Below are 21,836 nucleotides of genomic sequence, written 5' to 3' on the forward strand. Positions count from 1 at the left end.
CTCGTCTCTCGATTATTGGCCTGTAGTGCGGCGAGCAGTATGAACTTCGACTCGGTAATGGAACGGAATCATACCATATGTGGTGTTATTTAGCATTGTTTTCAAAATTTATCCATGTTGTAGCATGTGTCAGTACTTCATTCCTTTTTTTATTGCTAAACAGTATTCTATTGCGTGTGTATACCTTATTTATCCATCAGTTTATGAAATTTGGTTTGTTTTTCACTTTTGGACTATTTTGATAATGCTGTTACGAGCATGTGTGTATAAGTTCTAAGTCTTTTATCCTATAGAATTCTCTCTTTTTAATTTTTTTTCTTTGTAATTTATTCAGTTAGGAAATTGGTTTGTATTGTGGAGTTTCCAGAGTCTGGAACAAAAGCCCTCCCAAAGGCAGTTACCTCCAATCACTGGTGGATGCAAGCTGCCACTTGTAACTGGAGAGACTGGCATTTTTCCTTTTTTGCCAAATGCCAGACTTGTAGGTGGGCCAACAGGTCAGCCCACACCCAATCCAAAAGTTCTTAACAGAGTGGAGTGGTGGGAGAATTTTTTCAAATTTTTTGTTCCCTTTTGTGGCCTAGCAAAAAAGGAAGTCAGAAGAACTGCTCAATAGGGATGTCAGTAGTCTCAGACTATCTCTCCATAAGCCTTCTAGGTGAGGGTGGTGTCTGCCAGGTTTCTCCACTGTTTAAAAGTTACTATTTCCCCTGTGCAACATCAGCGCAGGCTGGGTTCTTCACAGTGTTGCAAAAGCTTCTCTGAGCACCTTCCAGCACCCTGTCCACTTGGCTCTGTGGGGTGGCCTAGCACTCTGAGCTGGGAAGCAGGTGGCAGACTGGCATGTGGCATGTGGGTGCTGGGGTGCTCAGGATCTTCAGGACAGTGCCAGCTGCTCCCACTGCTTGGGACTGCCGCCAGTAGGGTGCGCAAGAGGGCCAGCAGCAGCAGTGAGTCCCGCTGCGAGAGCACAGCTTGCAGTTCTCTGGGACAACGGAGAGGGGTGAGCCAGGGCTGCTGGAGGAGGTCTTGGGGGTCTTTCCATCCCCTACACCCAGCCTGAGCTGAGCAGAGGGCAAGCCAGAATTTGGATGTTGGAGAGACATGGAGGGATGGTCAGTGTCAGGATGGCGGTCCTGTTAAACAAGAGGAGGGTGTGGAGTAGGAGGTGGATGTGCAGCTAGAAAGACAGACACCCAACCCTGGTGGAAGCATGGCAGGTGGACTAAAGTCTCAGCCACTCTGTTCACAGTCCAGATAGGCAGAAAGATTCCCAAACAGGCAGGCAAACAGACACATAGACCCCTGGCAAGACAGACTTCTAGATAGAGTCCCAGGGAGAGATAGACTACAGCAGGACAGCCAGACAAATGGACAGATTATTGGACAGGTGGGAAGGTGCTCAGCCAGGCATCCAGAAAGACCTGTGTCCAGACACGTGGACACCCCTCCCACCCCACTTCCAGCCAACCAAAAGACAGAATTCCTCAAGGATAGACAGCCCCACAATTGTACAGAGAGACCGTTAACTCAATGGAGAGACATTCCACTACCCAGTCAACTAGCCAGCCAGACCTTCAGCTTGACAGACTTACTCTTTGCCAGTAAGACAGACCCAGCCTATGAGAAAGGCAGGTAGGTCCTCAGGATAGATGTCCCCTAAGCCAGGGGGACAGATAGACATATACACCCCACCCTGTCAGACAAATAGACACTCAGCCCCTAGTGGAACAGAAGATCCCAGAGTGCCAGAACCCAGTTGCTGGGTTAGCTGCCCTGCCTCCCAGTCATCTCCATAGGTGATACGGATGGCTCACTGACCCTCAATGTTGCCTCTGCTCCCCAGGTAGCACTGGTTTCCAGTGATCATTGACATCCAATGACATTCACTACCAGCAGGGTCCATAAAGCCCTTTCTTGATCCCACAGTGGCTGTTCCCCCTTTACTCTGGTATCCACTATACCCAAATGACTGCCATTCGTATCCATGATTACTCAGGGACTCAAACGTCTCTGTGACTCCTCCAGTGGGCCTCCATATTTTCTCAAAGTTCATTGATACTTCTGTATCCTGCCACCCTGAGTCTCCAACAACCCATGACCAAGAAATCTCAGTGATTCCACTGACATTCACTATTGAGCTCTGGTTAGGGGTCCTCAATGAACTTCCCTGACTCTTTTGACCCCTCAATTATTTAGTAAACTAACATTCCAAGTCCCAATGGCTCCTCAGTTACTTTCAGCCTCTCACTGACCTCCCCGTGACCGCCATTGACATCTGACAGTCTCCATGAACATCCAAGGAACTCTCACTGGCCTCCAATGAATTCACTATCAATGTCCATCCTCAGTGATCACTGCTGACCACCTTTGAACTCTCAAAGATGACAGTGATAAACACTGAGTCAACAGTGACACCTACTGATCCCTCAATCAGTGAAACATCCCCACTAACTGGCTTTTTGACCTCTCAGTCACTTAAACTGGGGTCAGCAACCCACAGCCTGCAGGACACACACACACAAATCGTGACACATGAAATTAAAATTTCAAGTCCACAAAGTTTGGGACACAGCCATGCTCATTCCTTTACATGTTGCCTATGGTTGCTTTCACCCTGCATGGCGGAATTGAGTAGCTGGGACAAGGACCAGAGACCCAAGCCCTTTAAGAAACAGTTTGCCTGTTCTTGACTTAACACTGATGAATTAGGTCCACACTCCTCACCCCCAAGGTGAAGGATGGGCTAGCCCATCTACACCGGCCAATCCTTGGCAGGGGCCGTAGGCTCCTCTCTGCTCTCTCGAGCCTCCCCTTGGTGGCCCTGGGAGCTGGGACAGCAGCTGTCCTCCAGCCTTCTCCACATTTTTCTGAAGACAAGAGTGTGGGGACGAAAAAAAATAAGCCCCTTAAAAAGCATTGAGAACACCTTGTCCCTGGAACCCACTCCCAGAGCCTCGATTCTCAGTTTCCCAGAAGGTTTATGCGGGTTGAAATCCTCAAATTAGGACTGGATGCTGGCGTCCCCAGTTCATCCTAGCCCGACCCAGAAAGAGAAGGAACCTCAGGAAATAACACGGATTCAGTCTTTCTCACAGCCCAGGTGCCCAGGTGTCATTTTCCCCCGCGGCTACCTCCCTCGGACCCCGCCGAAGCGCAAAGCGCGGGATGGTCCTCACCCGGGGTTCCCCAGGCAGGAGTTGCGACTCGGTCTCGGCGACCGTCTTTACTCACAGCTGCCACGCTACCCCGGCTCAGATCGGGACACAGCCTAGCTCCCAGAAGACAGAGCCGGGGAGACCGGGCGAGGGCGTGCAGCCATCCGCCCTGCCTGGGCGCGGACCCCGGGTCCAAGAGAGAGGAAGTGGCCATGGGACCGTGCGGACTCAGCCAGCTCGCGCGGAGGCCATAAAAAAGGGAAGAGCCAGGGCAGGATCCACGTCCCTGGCCCAGCCCGGGTGAACCAAGCACTCAGGCAGCCGCCCCAGTCCGGGAGCCTGTAGGCGAGGCTGGGGCGGGCTCTGAGTGTCATTGGCCGAGGGGAGCGCACTGTCCGCCGCTGCGCACTTCCATTGGCTGGCGAGATCTGAGGCGTGGCCTCGGCAGCCTCCCACGGAGTCTACACTAGGTGGGAGCGCGGAACGCCACAGGTGGACCGGGCATCGCTGGCCGGCAGCGCCATGAGCCGCAGCTTGGACGCGGCGCGGAGCTTCTTGGAGCAACTGGAGGCACGGGGCGGCCGGGAGGGGGCGGTCCTCGCCGGCGAGTTCAGAGTGAGTGGCCGAGTTGGCCGGCCGCGCGCCGCGCTGCGGCTCCTTGCCCTGGACGGTCCAGACGTCTGTTCTCCTGTGCGCCCTGCTGCGCTTTGCCTCTCTCTCTCAGCCTCCAGGGGCGTCTCCTCGCCTCGAGATCTCTCTGTTCTTCTCTCCCCAGCACCTCTCTCTGTCGCAGTCTCTCCCTGTCTGTCTTCACCCTCTGCCAGTAGGGTCCCAGAGGGCGATGTCCACGGCCGGGTCGGGCGGGGCCGCGCAAGCCCTCGGGTCCCTGCGCCCTCGCCGCGCTCCCGGAATCGTCCGGTTGCTGAGCAGGGCGGGCGCTCACCTGCGCTGGACACGCGACGCCCGGCCGCTCCAGGCGACCAGGCAGCCACTCCTGTGGTCCTGGGGAGGAAGGGGCTATGGAAAGAGGAACCAAGAGGCCCCGCTGCGGCGAGGGTGTGGACGCCGGCTCTACTAGGCGCTGTGGCCTGGGGCGCTCTATCCGGTCCCTCTGGCCTCAGTTTCTCCTTGGGTGAAATGCGGATATTGATGACTCAACTGGCCTGAGGATTAAAATAACCAGTGTGGGTAAAAACCGCTTAGCACATCTTGAGCTCTCACTTTGTAGGCGCCTTTGTCACTAGTTATAAATATTCTAAACTTTACAATGGGGTAGTGCAAGCCGTATGTAAGGAATGCTAAGGCAGCAGCGTCGTAGGCATCGCATCTACATGTACTGAGGTATTTTAAATATAATAACACGGAAACGTGCTATGCAAATATGTAATTACAATATATGGTGACATCTCAAATTTAGAAATAAGTTTGGTAAATATATGTATGTATCTAATAAATGACTATATATATATCATTGAGTACAATGAAAATAGATAACAGAAACATTTATGAAATAATTTGATTAATAAATAGAAAATATATAGTGAATATGTATAAATATGATTGTAAACTATAATTTACACAATAACAACATTAGTTAACTTCTTAAAACAATAGAATACACATAAATACAACATAGAATTATAATTTATCCAATAAACAGTTATTGAAGTTCCTAAGTAATAAAATATGTAATAAATAGGTAAAGGAAGTTTAAGATAAATCTAAATTTACACAAATATAAAAATAAATATCGTATATAAGAAATGCATAATAAATGCAAAATACATAATTTGTTCAATATGAAAATGTACATAATAAATGTAAACATATAATATCCAGGTAGTACATGACATCATGTCCATCCGGGTCTGGGCCCAGTCTAGGACAGTAAGCAGTGCCAGCTGCTGGAGGCCACCCTCCTGCAGGCAGCCTCCTGTACTCGCAGGAGTCTTTGGGCCTCTCTAGGCCTTGGTTTCCTCATCTATATAGTAAAAATATTAATAGTGTTACCCACTGCACCAGTGTGTCCACGAGGACGTAAATGACTTGATGGGCATAAGAACACTTAGAATGGTGGCTTGCACTCATCAGGGGGCTTGGTAGGTGTTACTTATTATCATCATGATTATGAATACTTGATGATGGTAATGCTATTCACTAATTATAATAATGGAACAGTAGTAAAGCACCTATAGTATCTAGTTACATAAGTAATGTTATACATTATAATTCATATGCATTGCATATTGTCTTATATATTGTGTATCACCATGTTTGTTATTTTAAATGCATAATATATTACAATTATTGTTCACAATACAATGTAAGTACATATTGAGTGTACAGGGGGTAGATGCTCAGAGGTCTTAGTTCAATACTCACTCACTGTGCCACTTCCTGGGTGGGACTTTCAGCAAGTCACTCAAACATGTGGTGCCTCAGCTTTCTCACCTGCACGATGGGGATGTCAATAATAGTACCCACTTCGGAGGGACCTTGCAGGTGGTTCAGTGCCCTCACACAGAGCCTGGCACAGAGAAGGCACTCTGAGTCGCTACTATTATGGAATCATAATTAGCAGGCCCTGTGCTATCTGGGCACTGCACTCACCTCTCACAGGCCACGTGCCATGTATCCCTATGAGAGTCTCAGTGTCCCAGGACCCTGACCTGGCTGCTTTCTTGCTCTCTCCTCCCTCCGCCCGGCTCTTCTTTCTGTCCTCCCACCAGGACATCCGGGCCCGCTCAGCCTCCTGGAAGACAGACAGCGTGTATTCCACTGAGGCCGGCAGTCGACCAGAAAACGTGAGGAAGAACCGCTACAAAGATGTGCTGCCATGTAAGTCGGGGGTGGGGGTGGGGGTGGGGGTGGGGGTGGGGGTGGGGGCCTTCTGGAGGGAGTCGGTGCTGCTCTGCATGCCCGCACCCGGAGGCAGTGCAGGCGTTAGCCCGGTAAGTGGCAGTGCTGGGAGTTCCAAACGGGGTGAGATCCAGGAAGATCTCACTGAGGGAGTAGCATTTGAGCCAAGACCTGTGCCACCACTGGGCTCCCAGAACTCTCCCTCCCAGGGCCTTGCTGTGGCTGCATTTCTCCCCAGCAGTCTGCAAGTGCACCTCGATGGGATCCCTGCTCGGTATGCCGCCCCCTGCTGGCTTTCATCCGGGAGGCCGTCAAGGCCCCTGTCACCCACAAACTCCACGTTTCTCACCTCTCCCGCTGGCAGACGATCAGACACGAGTGATCCTTTCCCTGCTCCAGGAAGAGGGACATGGAGACTACATCAATGGCAACTTCATCAGGGTCAGGCTGGGCGTTAAGGAAGGGGCAGAGGTGGTGGAGGTGACAGCGGGATCTCCACAGTGAACTTAGCCTTTACCAGGGCACAGATGGAAGCCAGGCCTACATCGCCACGCAAGGACCCCTGCCTCACACCTTGCTAGACTTCTGGCGCCTGATCTGGGAGTTTGGGGTCAAGGTCAGCTTTGGGGGAGGGTGAGGTATGGCCAACATTCTGGGTCCTCCCTTGGCCCTGATAACCACACCCCCTAAACCAAATCTCCTCCCTTTCCCCTTACCCCTCTTGTCTAGGTGATCCTGATGGCCTGTCAGGAGATGGAAAATGGGCGGGTAGGTGTCCTCAGCCCCTAGAATGCATATCCTTGTGCAGAGAGGAGACAGGAGAAACCTTGCTAGCTCTTCCCTGACGCCATGACTCAATGGCCCAGTTCTTGGAGCGACTCGCACTGTACCTCTGCCAAGCCCACTTTATCTTTAATTTTTTTGTTATCTTTTTCCTTTTATTCGTGGGGCTCAACCCCTCTCCTGCTGGTCTTCCCGCCCCATTCCATACCATAGACCATAAGGCCCTATAACTGTGACTTCCCCAGTACAGCTCTGATCTCTCTTTCCACCTTTCTCCCCCTTATTCACTCCACTCCAACCACTCTGGCCTTTGTTCTGCCTCGGGTCCTATGCTTTGTTCCCACTGCCTGGGACATTTTCCCCTTGGCCTGCTCCATCACCACCTTCAGGTCTTGGCTCAAATGCTACTTCCTCAGTGAGATCTTCCTGGATCTCACCCCATTTGGAACTCCCAGCACTCCCACTCTCCTTCCCTTGTCCTACTTTCATTTTTTTCTTCACAGTTCTTACCAACTTCTAACATACAAGATAATCTACAAATGTGTTATGTATATTGTTTATTCTGTCTCCCTGATTAGAAGAAAAGTTCCATGAGGGCAGGGATCTTTGTTTTGCCCATTAGCATAAATTAGTTACTCAAGGAATGCATGTCAACATTGAAGGCACATGGTTTCTGCATCCTGGCATGCTCCATGGACAGGGCTGGGGGTGGGGCAAGTACTGCCCCGGGATGGCTGGCTGATCATGGAGTCTGTACAATCTGTAGTGATGTACCTTCTTCATTCCTAATTTTGATATTTGGTCGTCTGTCTGTCTCTCTCTCCTACCTTGGTCTGGCAAGAATAAAGACAAGCAAACTTTAGTTGTTGTACTAAATCTGTCCTGCTGCCTGTTTTTGTAAATAAAAATGTATTAGAACATAGCCACACTCATTTGTTTACATAGTGTGTATACCTGCTTTCATGCTACAATGGCCAAGTTCAGTAGTTGCAAGTTAAGTAGATTGTATGGCTCACAAAGTCTAAAATATTTATTATCTGGCCATTTATAGAAAGTTAGCCAGTCTCTGGACTAGAGGTTTATCAATTTTATTATTTTTTCAAAGAAGCAGCTTTGAGTTTTATTCATTTTCTCTATTTTTTTCATTTTTATTTCATTAATTTCTTCCCTTTATCATTTCCTTCCTTCTGGTTTAGGTTTAACTTGCTCTTTTTTTTTTTTTTTCTAGTTCCTTAAGCTTAGATAATAGATTCGTGATTTTTTTTCACATATAAGTATTTTTAAAAAATATTTATTTATTTTTTGGCTGCATGGGGTCTTAGTTGCGGCATTGGGGATCTTTTTGTTGCGGTGTGTGGGCTCTTAGTTGCGGTGCACGAGTTTCTCTCTAGTTGTGGTGTGCAGGCTCAGTAGTTGCGCTGTGCGGGCTCTGGAGCATGTGGGCTCTGTAGTTGTGGCGCACGGGCTCCAGAGTGCGTGGGCTGTAGTTGTGGCACATAGGCTCTCTAGTTGCAGTATGTGGGCTCTCTAGTTGCGGCACACAGGCTTAGTTGCCCTGTGGCATGTGGGATTTTAGTTCCCCGACCAGGGATCAAACTGGCATCCCCTGCATTGCAAAAAGGATTCTTAACCACTGGACCACCGGGGAAGTCCCCACATATAAGTATTTATTGTCATTCATTTTTCTCTATGCACTGCTCTAGGTACATCTCACAAACTGGTATGTTGTGTCTTTTTTTTCAGTTAGCTCAAAATATTTTCTAATTTCCCTTGTGATTTCTTCTTTGACCAATGGTATTTGACCATGGCTGTGCTTAAGTTCCAAATATTTGGGGACTTTTCCATATATCTTCCTGTTATTAATTTTCAGTTCCATTGTGGTCAAAGAACAACTTTATATGATTCCAAATGTACTGAAACTTGTTTTGTGGCCATGAATGTGATCTACCTTGGTAAATGTTTTGTGTGCCCTTGAAAAGAATGTGTATTCTGCTCTGTTGAGTGGTGTGTTCTATAAATATCAGTTAGGTCAAATTGATTGTGTCTTTTTGAAAGACACTTTAATATCTTTTATATCTTTACTGTATCTTATATATCTTTACTGATTTCTTTTCTCTAAATGTTCCATCAATTGCCAAGAGAGGAGTGTTGAAACCTCCATCTGTTCTGTAACTGTAAATTAGGACAAGTTTCTCAATAGTATTATTCAAATCTTATTATTCTTACCTTTTTTTTTTTTCTTTTTGGCCATGTGGCATGTGGGATCATAGTTCCCCTGACCAGGGACTGAACCTGTGCCCACTGCACTGGAAGGGTGCCCCCTGCAGTGGAAGGGCAGAGTCTTAACCACTGGACTACCAGGGAAGTCCCTATTCTTCCTTTTTTTCATCTACTTGTCCTATTATTTGCTGAAAAAGGAGTGTTGAAATCTCTAACTCTAATTTTAGATTTTTCTATTTCTCCTTTCAGTTCTGTCAGTTTTTGCTTCAGATATTTAAAAACTCTATAATTGAGTGCTTATACAGTTAGGATTATGTCTTCCTGATGAATCAATCCTGTTTTCAATATGTAATGTCCCTTTTATCTCTGGTAATATCCCTTTCTCCGAAATGTGCTTTGATATTAATATAGCCATTAAAACTTCTTTAGATTAGAGTGTGCATGATATCTCTTTTTTAATTCTTTTACTTTTTATCTGTGTTCATTTTAATTTATTTCATTTTTATTTTATTTTATTTATTTTTTTGGCCGCACTGTGGGGCTTGCAGCCTCATAGTTCCCTGACCAGGGATTGAACCCATGCCCCCTGCAATGGAAGTTCAGAGTCCTAACCACTGGACTTCCAGGGAATTCCCCATTTTTATTTTTAAACTGTGTTTCTTATAGCTGGCATATTGTGGGTACTTACTTTTTTATCCAGTCTGGCAATCTCTGCCTTTAATTGGAGTATTTAGTCTTTAATGTGTCAATAATGTGTCTAAATCTATGATTTTGCTATTTGTTTTGTATTTGTTCCATCTGTTCTTTGTTTCTTTCTTATTTTCTGTCTTCTCTTTTACTGAGAATTTTTATGACTCTGTTTCACAGTCATTATTCACTTATTAGTTATACCTCTTTGTATTATGTGCTTGTGTGCTTAGTGGAATGTGTACCTATCACAGTCTATGTTCAAATAATATTATACCATTTCATGTAAAATGTGAGAACTTTACAATAGCATATTTCAATTTTCTCTTTCCATGCTTCAAGCTATTGTTGCCCTAGGTTTGATTCTAAATTTAAAATATACCACAAAACACACTGCTATTATTTTTCCTACAGATTATCTTTTTAAAAAAAAACAACTTTATTGAGCTACAATTCATCCATCTAAAGTGTGCAATTCAACTGTTGTTAGTATATTCCTGAGTTATACAGTCATTGCCACAGTGAATTTCAGAACCTTTTCATCACCCCATAAAGAAGCCCTGTATCTATTAGCAGTCATGCTGCATTTCCTACCAAACTCCACCCTAGGCAACTACTAATCTATTTTTGGTCTCTGTAGATTTGCCCACTCTGGACTTTTCCTATAACTGGAATCATATGATATGTTGTCTTTCATGACTGGCTTCTTTCACTAAGGTTGTGTTTTAAGGCTCATGTATATTGTAGCATGTATCAATACTTCACCCCTTCTTATTGCTGAATAACATTCCATTGAATGGATCTACCACATTTTATATATCCATTAATCACTTTATAGAATTTGAGCTGTTTCCACTTTTTGGTGATTATGAATATTGCTGCTATAAACATTCATGTGCAAGTTTTTGTGTAGAAGTATGTTTTCATTTCTCTTGGATATATACCTAGAAGTGGAATTGCTGGGTCATATGGTAAACTCTATTTTTAACATTTTGAGGAACTGCCAAACTGTTTTCCACAGTGGCTATATCATTTTACATTTCAACCAGTAATGTATGAAGGTTCCAATTTCTCCACATTCTTACCAACACTTGTTATTGTCTGTCTTTTTCATTAGTGCTATCCTGTTGGATGTGAAGTTGTACTCATTGGGTCTTTTTTTTTTTTCAGTTGTGGTAAAATATACATAACAAATTTTGCCATTTTAACGATTTCAGGTGTACAATTTAGAAACATTAAGTACACTCACAGTGTTGCAAACCGTTACCACTGTCCAATTCCAGAACTTGTTCATCATCCCAAACAGAAACTCTGTATCCATTTAATAGTTTCTTCCCATTTCCCCTTCCTGCAGCTGTTGGTAGCCTTTATTCTACTTTCTGTCTCTATTAATTTGCCTCTTCTAGGTACCTCATATCAGTGGAGTCACACAATACTTGTTCTTTTGTGTCTGACTTATTTCATTTATCAGGTTTTCAAGGTTCATCCATGTTGTAGAGTGTATCAGAATTTCATTCTTTTTAAGGCTGAATAACATTTCATTGTATGTATATACCACATTTTGTTTATCCATTCACCTGTTGATGGACATTTGGGTTGTTTCTACCTTTTGGTTATTGTGATAGTGCTGCTATGAACATTAGTACATAAGTATCTGTTTTGAGTCCTTGTTTTCAATTCTTTTGGGTAGTAGAATTAATTACTGGATCATATAGCAATTCTGTGTTTAATTTTGTTGTTGTTGTTGTTGTTTTCCACAGTGGCTGGACCACCTTATATTCTCACCAGCAATGCACAAGTGTTCCATTTTTCCATACACTCACCAAGACATGTTATTTTCTGTTTTCACTTTTGTTTTTATTAGCCATCCTAATGGATGGGAAGTGGTATCTCATTGCGGTTTTGGTTTTCATTTGCCTAATGAGGTGGATTTGTGCATTTGGTTTGCATTCACCAAACATCTTTTCATGTGCTTATTTTTCCATTTGTATGTCTTCTTTGGAGAAATATTTGTTTCGGTCCTTTGCCCATTTTTTAATTGGGTTATTTGTCTTTTTATTATTGTGTTGTAAGAATTCTTCTGAATACAAGTCCCTTATCAGTATATGATTTAGGAATATTTTTCCAATTGTGTGGGTGTCTTTTCATTTTCTTTATAGTGTCCTTTGAAGCACAAACACTTTTTAATTTTGAAGACTTCCAATCTATTGTTTTGATGTGCTTTTGATGTTGTATCTAACAAGTCATTGTCTAACCAAAGGTCAAAAAGATTTACTCCTATGTTTTCTTCTAAGTGTTTTATAGTTTTCTCTCTTATGTTTAGGTCTCTGATTCATTTTGAGTTAATTTTTGTATATGGTGTAAGACAGGGGTCCAAATTCATTCTTTTGTTTATAGATATCCAGTTGTCCTAGCACCATTTGTTAAAAAGACTGTGCTTTCCCCATTGAATGGTCTTGGTACTTTGTTGAAAATCAATTGAGTGTACATGTAAAGGTTTATTTCTGGACTCTCAATTCTATTCCATTGATTGACATGTCTATCTTTGTGCCAGTACTACACGGTATTGTAGGTTTGTGGTAAGTTTTGAAATCAGGAAGTGTGAGTCCTCCAAATTTGTTCTTCTTTTTTCAAGATTGTTTTGGCTATTCTGGGTCACTTGCCATGCAGAAAAGAGTTAACATAGCAGGCATAAATGCTTATGCTTAAAAAGAACTTCCTGCAAGGTTGGCTCTTGACTGGAAATTGGATTTCCAATAAGAGTGGCTCACCATGCCTAAACTGTTTATACAAACAACGTGTCTATGTGACAGTAGGTTTATGTGAACACCTGCTTTCCCTCTGGGAGTCTGAAGTTTTGGCACATGCTAGTCAGAGGTGCCTACATACCACATAGAGTCCCCCAGTGAAAACCCTGGGCACTGAATTCCTAAATGTCCCTGTGGACATTTCACATGTGTGGTCACAACTCATTCTGGAGGAATTAAGCACATTCTATGTGACTCCACTGGGAGAAGACACTTGGAAGCTGGCACCCTGTTTCCTGCAGACTTCACCCTGTGTGCCTTCTCCCTTTGCTGTTTTGTCCTGTAACCTTTCATTGCGATAAATTGTAGCCACAAGTACAACTCTATGCTGAGTCCTGTGAGTCCTCCTATTGAATCATCAAACCTGAGGGCAGTCTTGGGAATCCACAACACATTTATTAATGTTAACATATTGTTTATATATTAATGTTAAGATCAGCTTGCCCATACCTTCAAAAAGCCTTCTAGGATTTTGATAAGGATTTCATTGAATCTATCAGTTCTGGGGGCGGGGGGGAGGTATTGCAAATAATAGTCTTTTTAATATGAAAATACAGTTGATTTTTCTGTATTGATTTTGTATCCTGCAACCTTGCCGAACTCGCTTATTAGTTCTAATAGTGTGCATGGGTGTGTGTGTGTGTGTGTGTGTGTGTGTTATTCTTTAGGGTTTTCTATATATAATATCATTCTATCTGCAAGTTGACATACTTTTGCTTCTTCCTTTCCAATCTGGGTAACCTCCCTTCCTTTCTTTCTTCTTCCTTCTCTCCCTATCTTTTTTTCTTTTCTTTCCTTTCCTTTCCTTTCCTTTTCTTTTTTCTCTCTCTTGCTTCCTCCCTCCCACCTTCCCTCCTTTCCTTCCTTCATTTCTTTTTTCCTAATTGCACTGCCTACAACTTCCAGTACAAAAAAGTGCAAACATTCTTGTCTTGTTCCTGATCTTAAGCGCAAAACATTCAGTCTTTCACCATTAAGTATTAGGTTAGCTGTAGGTTTTGGTAGATATTTTTTGTTTGTGTTGTTGTTGGTTTTGCTTTTTAAATCAAGATGGGGAATTTCCTTTCTATGTCTAGTTCCTTTCATGTTTTTATCATGAAAAGGTATTGGATTTTGTTCAGATTTTTTTTCTGCATCTATTAAGTGTGTTTTTGTTTTATTTTCTATTATTATGGTATATGATATTGATTGACCTTCATATATTGATTTTCATATATGTGTTCCTGGGATTAATCCCACTTGATCCTCTGTAAAATCTTTTGTTAATATTGTGTTGAGGATTCTTCTGTCTATATTCTTGAGACATTGCTTAGTAGTTTTCTTTCTTGTGATATCTGTCTGGTTTTGGTAGCAGAGTAATACTGGTCTCATAAAATATGTTGGCAAATGTTCCTTCAATTTTTTGGAAAAGTTTGTGAAGGATTGCTATTAATTCCTCCTTTTTTGGTAAAATTCACTAGATTATCTTTTAAAGATGTTAAAAATGAGAAATACCTTTTACATTTAGCTACATATTTACCTTTTTCTTTACTCTTCATCCCTTTGTGTAGGTCTGTATTCCACCTGGTTCCTTTTGTATGAAAAGCTTACTTTAATATTTCTCATAGTGCAGTTTTGCTTGTGATAAAGTCTCTCAGCTTTTGTCTGAAAGTTATTTTTTTTTTTAATTTCAGCATTTTTAGGGTGTCACAGCATTGACCTCTGACTTGCAGAGTTTCTGACAAAATTCTGCTGTCATCCTTATTCCTCAGTATGTAATGTGTCTTTTTTATGTGTGATGCTTTTAAGATTTTTTTCTTTATCATTGTTTTTCAGCAATTTGATCATGAGCTACCTTAGTGTGGCTTTCTTTATGATTATTCTCCCTGTGGTTCATTGACCTTCCTGGATCTGTGGGTTCATAGTTTCATCAAATTTGGAAAATTTTCCAGCTATTGTTTATTCAAAAATAGCTTCTATTCTCCCCTCTCCTCTCCTTCTGGACTACAGGTACACATACATTAGGCCACTTGATATATATTTCCACAGGTATCTGATTCTCTGTTAGTTTTTTTCCTCATTTTTTCTCTCTCTTTTTCATTTTGAATAGCTTCTATTTCTATGCCTTTGTGTTCACTGATCTTCTGGTGTCTAATCTGCTATTAGACAGTGAATTCTTTTTCATATTCTTTTCCATTATGGTTTATCACAGGATATTGAATATAGTTCCCTGTGCTATACAGTAGGACCTTGTTGTTTATCCATTCTATATATAATAGTTTGCATTTGCTAATCCCAAACTTCCAATCCATCCCTCCCCACCCCCTTGCCCACAGCAACTACAAGTCTGTTCTGTATCTCTGTGAGTCTGTTTCTGTTTTGTAGATAAGTTCATTTGTGTCATATGTTAGATATTTAGTGATATCCTATGGTATTCATCTTTCTCTTTCTGACTTACTTCCCTTAGTATGATAATCTCTAGGTCCATCCATGTTGCTGCAAATGGCATTATTTCATTCTTTTTTATGGTTGAGTATATTGTATATATATATCACGTCTTCTTTATCCATTCATCTGTCGATAGACATTTAGGTTGTTTCCATGTCTTTGCTATTTTGAGTAGCGCTGCTATGAACACAGGGGTGCATGTATCTTTTCAAATATAGGTTTGTCCAGATGTATGCCCAGGAGTGGGATTGCTGGATCATATGGTAACTCTATTTTTAGTTTTTTGAGGAACCTCCATACTGTTCTCCATAGTGGCTGCGCCAATTTACATTCCTACCAGCAATGTGGGAGGGTTCCCTTTTCTCCACACCCTCTCCAGCATTTGTTATTTGTAGACTTTTTCATGATGGCCATTCTGACCAGTGTGAGGCGGTACCTCATTGTAGTTTTGATTTGCATTTCTCTAATAATTACTGATGTTGAGCATCTTTTCATGGGTCTTAGACAGTGAATTTTTTATTTCATATATTTTATTTTTCCTCTCTAGAAGTTCCATTTAGGTCTTTTTTATATCTTTTATTTCACTTTCATCCCTTTCGTGGTTTCCTTTTCATCTTTGAACATATTTATAATATTTATAAAGGCTGTTTTAAAGTCTTTGTCTGATTGTTTCCTCATCTCTATTGGGTCTTTTTCTGCTGATTTTTCTCCTGGGTATAGCTCATATTTTCTTGCTTCTTTGTATGTCTAGTAAATTTTTATTGGATGCTCAATATTTTAAATTTTACAAAAGTAAGTTTTGGATTTTGTTACCTTCCTTTAAAAAGTGTTGGACTTTTTCTGGAAGGCAGTTAAGTTACTTTTAGATATTTGATCATTTTAAGGTTTGTTTCTAAGCTTTTTTAGGGCGAGTCTAGAGAATCCTTTATTCTAGAACTAAGTTCATTCTACTTTCAATGTTTGATCCTTCAGGTTCCCTACTGAATGCCCCTTTTAATCACTTAGGTCTCTCCACTGTGGCTGGAGGAAATGTAAATTATTTCTGTCCCACTTGAGCCCTAGGAAATGTTCATCTTACAGTTCCCTAGCTATTACTCTTTCACGGGAAGTTATTCCTTCCTAGCTTCACAGGGTTTCATGTCATATGTGCCCAGATTATTATTCAGCTAAAGACTTAAGGGGACCCCTATGCAGACTTCTGGAGTTCTTTGCTTTTGTTTGCATAGTGCTGTTCTCTCAAGACCTCTGCCTTGGCTTCCCCGAGCCAAGATCTCTGGCTCCTCAACTCAGTGGGCTCATCAAACTCTCCACGTTCTGCAGCCTGGTTACTGCCTCTTGGCAGTAAGCTGGGGAGGTCATAAGTTTTGACTCATGTGTTTCCCGTTGTTCAGTGATCACAATCCTGCAAGGCTGTGGACCAGTGTCTGAAAATAGTGGCTCATATATTTTGTCCAGGTTTTTAGTTGCTTACAGAAGGAGAATATTCTGGACTGTCTTCCTCCTGCACAGTCAGAAGCTCACAGCTCCATTGAGTCTGTCTGTGTTTAGTCTGATGAGGTTCTGCCGCCTGGCCTCCTTTGAAGTTTCAGCTGCCTGTGCTTCCACCAGCAACCTGGGCTGTCCCATGCAGGGTGTGCACGTGTTGATCTGAACTCTGAGGCAGACTCCCCCTCTTCACTCTCTGCCCTTTTCTTCTTGCCTTTTGCAGAAAAAGTGTGAGCGTTATTGGGCCCAAGAACAGGAACCACTGCAGATTGGGCTTTTCTGCATCACTCTGGTGAGCTGGGGCAGAGGTGGGAACAGCACTTTATGAAGTCTTGGATGTTGTGGGAGATTTCACAGATGATTCTGAGTGGAAAGCTTTTGGGCTGGGCCTGAAAGGATGAACACTTTTCTCACAGTCCCCCTCACACTGCAGGGAGCTCTCTGGTATTAGCAATGCAAATAGTCAGAACTCATTATACACTGTTTTTGCATTTTAACTACTATCATGGTTATCTCTGTAAATGTTCATGTGCCTGGTTAGGTTCTTAAAATTCTTATTTCCCTTACCATTTCAAAAGAACTCAGGAAAATCTCTCATAAGTCATAAATACAATTGGTATTGAATAAATACAATGAAACTTTTATTTTAGAACAAAAGACATTTCTTTGTTTCACTGTAAATGAGCTTGCTGGATATTTAATCATAGTTCCTCTTTCTCCCCTTTGTGAAATGTTTCCTTCACAAAAGCCATGGGAGATATTCGGGCTAAATGAATTTTTAAAAATATGTTGTTTGTATTTGATTTTTCTTTCTTCTTTTTTTGGGCCATGCTGCATGGCTTGAAGGATCTCAGTTCCCTGACCAGGGACTGAACCCAGGCCACGGCAGTGAAAGCCCAGAATCCTAACCACTAGGCCACCAGGGAACTCCCTGTATTTGATTTTTAATCAGAAATGCTTTGTTTTTTGTAAATATGTCTTTTGGCACCTGTGATCTTTGTTTTCTGCCCTCTTCTCACATGCCCCATATCCACAGACAATGGAGACATGGCTGAATGCAGACATCACGCTCAGGACCCTTCAGGTCACCTTCCAGAAGGTACTGAAAGGGGAGGAGGAGACTCCCACGTAGGGAGAGCTGTTTCCTGTCTCTGTTTTCTCATCTGTAAAATGTGCATTAACAATAGTACCCATCTCTTCAGTTATTATCTGTTGCATTTAAATGGAGGATGTGGAGAACTAGGGCTGACATGTAATAGGGGCTCAATAAATGCTTTTCTTTCTTTTTTCATTCTTTGCCCCTCATTTCCTGTGTTTCAGGAATCCCGCTCTGTGTACCAGCTGCAGTATATGTCCTGGCCAGACAGAGGGGTCCCTAGCAATCCCGACCACATGCTCGCCATGGTGGAGGAAGCCCGGCACCTCCAGGGATCTGGCCCCAGCCCCCTCTGTGTCCACTGCAGGTTTAGGAAAATGGGCTTTATGGGGGTCTGGTGAGACAGAGGGGATGGTGGTGGGGGAGGGGGACAGGGAGGATAGTGCAGGGCTTGGAGCCAGTCTTACAGTCTGAGTGCCTATTTCAAGAAACCTGAGGCCACACTTGCTCAAGTTGCAGCTGAAATGGTATTTATTGAGCACAGACTGTCTGCTAGGGAGTAAGTACACGGTTGATGCTCAACAAATATAAGCAATTAAAAAGGTTTTCCTTTCAAATTATAACCTGGGATTCTGGGAATCAAAAAGTGCTGCAGGGGACACTCCATTAAGGTCCTCACCCCCAGCCCCAAATGCCCCCTTTAAAAGGGGTTGCAGGCAGGCCCTGACCAAGCTCACTCTGATTCTCACTTGTTAGCGCGGGCTGTGGGCGAACAGGTGTCCTGTGCACCGTGGATTATGTGAGACAGTTGCTCCTGACCCAGGTATGAAGAGGGCATACAAGCACAGTGTGGGTCCTGTGCCTAGGAGGTCCTGCTCACGTGCCCATCTCTCTGCCCTAGATGATCCCACCTAACTTCAGCCTCTTCAATGTGGTCCTCGAGATTCGGAGGCAGCGGCCTCTCGCCATACAGACAGAGGTGGGAGCCGGGTCTCCTCGTTCCAAGGACATATCCCTCCTGTTCTGGTCTTCCCTTCTCGATGACCCCTCTTCCTTCCCCCACCCCCTCAGGAGCAGTACAGGTTCCTGTACCACACAGTGGCTCAGATGTTCCTCTCAGTGCTCCAAAGTGCCAGCCCTCGCTACCAGAACCTCAAGGAGGTACCAAGGCCCCCTTCCAATCCTCAGAGACCAGGACCCAGAGTAGAGGTCTATGGCCACCTCCAGCGCAGCATCCAGCCCTTGGACTCCCTCCGGGAGCGGGGACTGATGCACTATGATATCTACCTTTGTCCTCCTCCGTGCTCCCTTATCACTGTCCCCTCTTAAGCTTCCCCCGCAGAGCCCACAGTGACCACCACTAGGAGCCTGGACAGCGTCCTCCGAAGCCTCATGCCTTTCCCTCCTGCCTTTCCCCAGAATTGTGCCCCACTCTACGATGATGCCTTCTCCCTCCGGACTTCCCACACCCTTCCTGCCATAGCCCGCCCATCCGGCGGGGTCCTCAGGTACCCAGCCCCCTCCCCTCAGTCTTCCATTTTCACTTTCTCGTCCTTGGAGGCTGGCCCTTTCCTCACCCTTGAAACACCAGCCCCTTCCTTGCCATTCAGTTCACCAAATATTCACTGGCCCTTTCTCGCAGTTGAGCTCTGGGAACCCTCCCCAAGGTGGTTCTTTAATCCCAGAGATCCCATTGCCTCTGCCCCTCAGGCTAGCTCCCGAGGTTAGTCCTCTCCTGCTTTTTCCACTCATTAATTCAGCAGATATTTTTTGAGGCCGCCCAACTGTAAGGCCTCATGTCGGGTGCGGCAGAGACTTCAGCCCTTGGTCCTTGAGACCAGCCCTCCATTTTGAGACTTTCCCTTCCTTCTCTTTAGATGTCACTTCCTCATTCATTTATTCAACAGACAACTACACAGAAATGACCAATCCTCAATACCAATATCTTGCCCCATTCACCTGCCAGGCTGGCCCCTTCCTTCCTTCATCCACCCAACCTGCTGGGCGCTAGGGACACACAGACGAGACCCCTTTCCCCAGAGACGCTACCACCTCCACCTCCTCGCTCCGTAACTGCGCGCCGCCTCGGGCGGGAAGGAAGCCGGTGGTTTGCGCGCCGAGCGCGCTGCCCCCTCCCTCCCCAGCCTCGGTGCCGCCGTTTCACTTCCTCCCCACCCGCAGGAGCATCTCGGTGCCCGGGCCCCCGGGCCTCGCCATGGCCGACACGTACGCTGTGGTGCAGAAGCGCGCGGCCCCCGCGGGCACCGGGGCAGGGGCGGGCGCGCGGGCGCGCGGCGCGGAGGAGACGCCCCTCTACAGCCAGGTGACGCCGCGCGCCCGGCGGCCCCAGGCGCACGCGGAGGACGGGCGCGGGACGCTGCCCGGTCGCGGTAAGTCGACGCGGCCCGGCCACGGGGCTGGGGAGGGCTGGCCCCGACCTGCTCCGTCTCCCGACCCCCTGTGGCTGCGGTCTGGAGGGCCTGGAGGCCACGAAGACCCCCACCCCCCTCCACCGAGTCCGGCCCGGTCACGCCCAGGAGGCTGACGTCCTGGCTTCTCCGGCCACGCCTCTGGGACAACCGCCCGTCCTCTGGTCACGCCCGGAAGCGTCCCGGGCCAAACCGCGGTCTCTGGCCCGGCCACCTAGGCTGGGCGGAGGTCTCCGATTTGGTCACGCCCCTGGCCACGCACCCTCCCGCTGGGCCCCGGCGCTCGGCCCCCAGCCTGCCTTCTCTGGTCTGGGAGGATGCGCATTTGCCTCGCAGCGGCTCTCCGGAACTTCGAGGGGCGGCCAGAGCCGATCTGTTAGGGGTGGTTTTCTGCCCGCAGTTCCTGTTGACCAAAGCCCAGCAGGGCCTGGCGCCTACGAGGACGTGGTAGATGGAGCTCAGACTGGTGGGCTAGGTAAGTCAGACAGCCTGGGTCGCTGGGACTCTCTGCAGTTTTAACTGAATCCCAGGCATTTGGGGTTTTGAGATGGTGGCAGGAAAACACAGGCCCTCGGAGACCTGTGGATGTGTCTGCAGCAAACCGTGAGGGCCTGGAGGCTTGGGGGTGACTTTCCACGAGTTGCCTACGTCTCTGCACCTCAGCTTCTCCGTGAGCCCTACGGTGCCCTTCCTTTTCCAGGCTTCAACCTGCGCATTGGAAGGCCTAAAGGACCCCGGGACCCGCCTGCCGAGTGGACCCGCGTGTGAGTGCAGCGCCCTTGCCTGCCTGTTGGGTGCCTGGTCCACATGGGTTCCTGGACTGCTGAGAGCCGTGCTCTACTCTGTGAAGTGTTGGGAATGGGGTTGCTGGGCTGAATCAAAATAAAAGTTTCTCAGTGTGGACAATATGGGGGCTTTGCCTCAGTGATCATAGCGTTCAAGGCGTGAGGCTTGGGGAGGTAGTTGCTTGACGGTGGCTGGTACGGTTACACTGAGCATATTCAAGAATAAATTCAACCCCAAGAGTCTGGGCAGGGCTCCCGGCTGTGAAGGGGAGGATGGACAGATAGGCTTCTGGAGACTGTCCCCTTCACCACTTGAAGGACTGGTTCATCTCAGTATCTGAGCCTCCCTCACTCAGACACTCAGCTTATGACACAGAGAGATGGATGGACCCCCGTTGCCCTCCACCATTCAGACAGATGGAAGCCAGGCATAACAACAGCCAAGCAGACTGATTTCAGACAGACAGGTGAGAAGATCCCCAGATGGGCAGGCAGACAGATGGAATCCCAACCTGGACAGGCAGATAGCAGTTCCCTTAGACAGCCAGACCTTCAGAGGGACAGTCCGTGGGTGGACCTCCAGCCAGAGAGAGTGACCCACCAACAGCCTAACAGACCACCCCATGCAAAAGAGACCACCAAAAAGACAGACCCCCTTCCCCCAGCTAAGCAGCTAGACAGACATCAGCCAGATAAACCCTTGGCTGGACAGACTTCCAGGCAGATGTAAAGAGATCCCCAGCTGAATAGACATAGGTGTCCTGTCAGCTAGACAGACCTCCCAGCTACACAGACCCACCCCCATGTGGGCAGACAGCCTGACGGACCTAGTCACAAAGACTCCCCACTAGCCAACTGGACTCCAGCCAGGCAGATACTAGCCACACAGACCCTTGATTGCACAGACACCCCACCCAGCCAGCCAGACTTCCAACTAGGCAGACAGGTGGGCAGACCCCCCATTTTGGCAGAGAAATTGATATATCTTCTGCTGGGAAGACAGCCAGGTGGACACTCAGGCAGTCAACTGGTCAGATAGGCAGATGGACCCTCATATAGAAAAAGCATCATGAGCCAGACAGATCCTCCACTACCCAGAC

At 45.8% G+C, this 21,836-nt stretch overlaps 1 protein-coding gene across 1 annotated transcript; it reads left to right on the forward strand.

The window, feature by feature from the left end:
- The first annotated feature begins 3,680 nt into the window (after positions 1 to 3,680).
- On the forward strand, positions 3,681 to 20,849 carry PTPN18 (protein tyrosine phosphatase non-receptor type 18). The gene is made up of 15 exons (XM_059927120.1): positions 3,681 to 3,773; positions 5,888 to 5,996; positions 6,382 to 6,458; positions 6,538 to 6,633; positions 6,747 to 6,785; positions 16,650 to 16,718; positions 17,463 to 17,525; positions 17,747 to 17,889; positions 18,279 to 18,345; positions 18,424 to 18,501; positions 18,594 to 18,683; positions 18,942 to 19,030; positions 19,704 to 19,912; positions 20,352 to 20,426; positions 20,652 to 20,849. The coding sequence occupies exons 1-15, from the start codon at positions 3,681 to 3,683 to the stop codon at positions 20,717 to 20,719; spliced, it is 1,365 nt and encodes a 454-aa protein (XP_059783103.1). The 3' UTR covers positions 20,720 to 20,849.
- Positions 20,850 to 21,836: the final 987 nt, after the last annotated feature.

This window comes from Balaenoptera ricei, chromosome 7, assembly GCF_028023285.1.
Source record: "Balaenoptera ricei isolate mBalRic1 chromosome 7, mBalRic1.hap2, whole genome shotgun sequence".
NCBI lineage: Eukaryota > Metazoa > Chordata > Mammalia > Artiodactyla > Balaenopteridae > Balaenoptera > Balaenoptera ricei.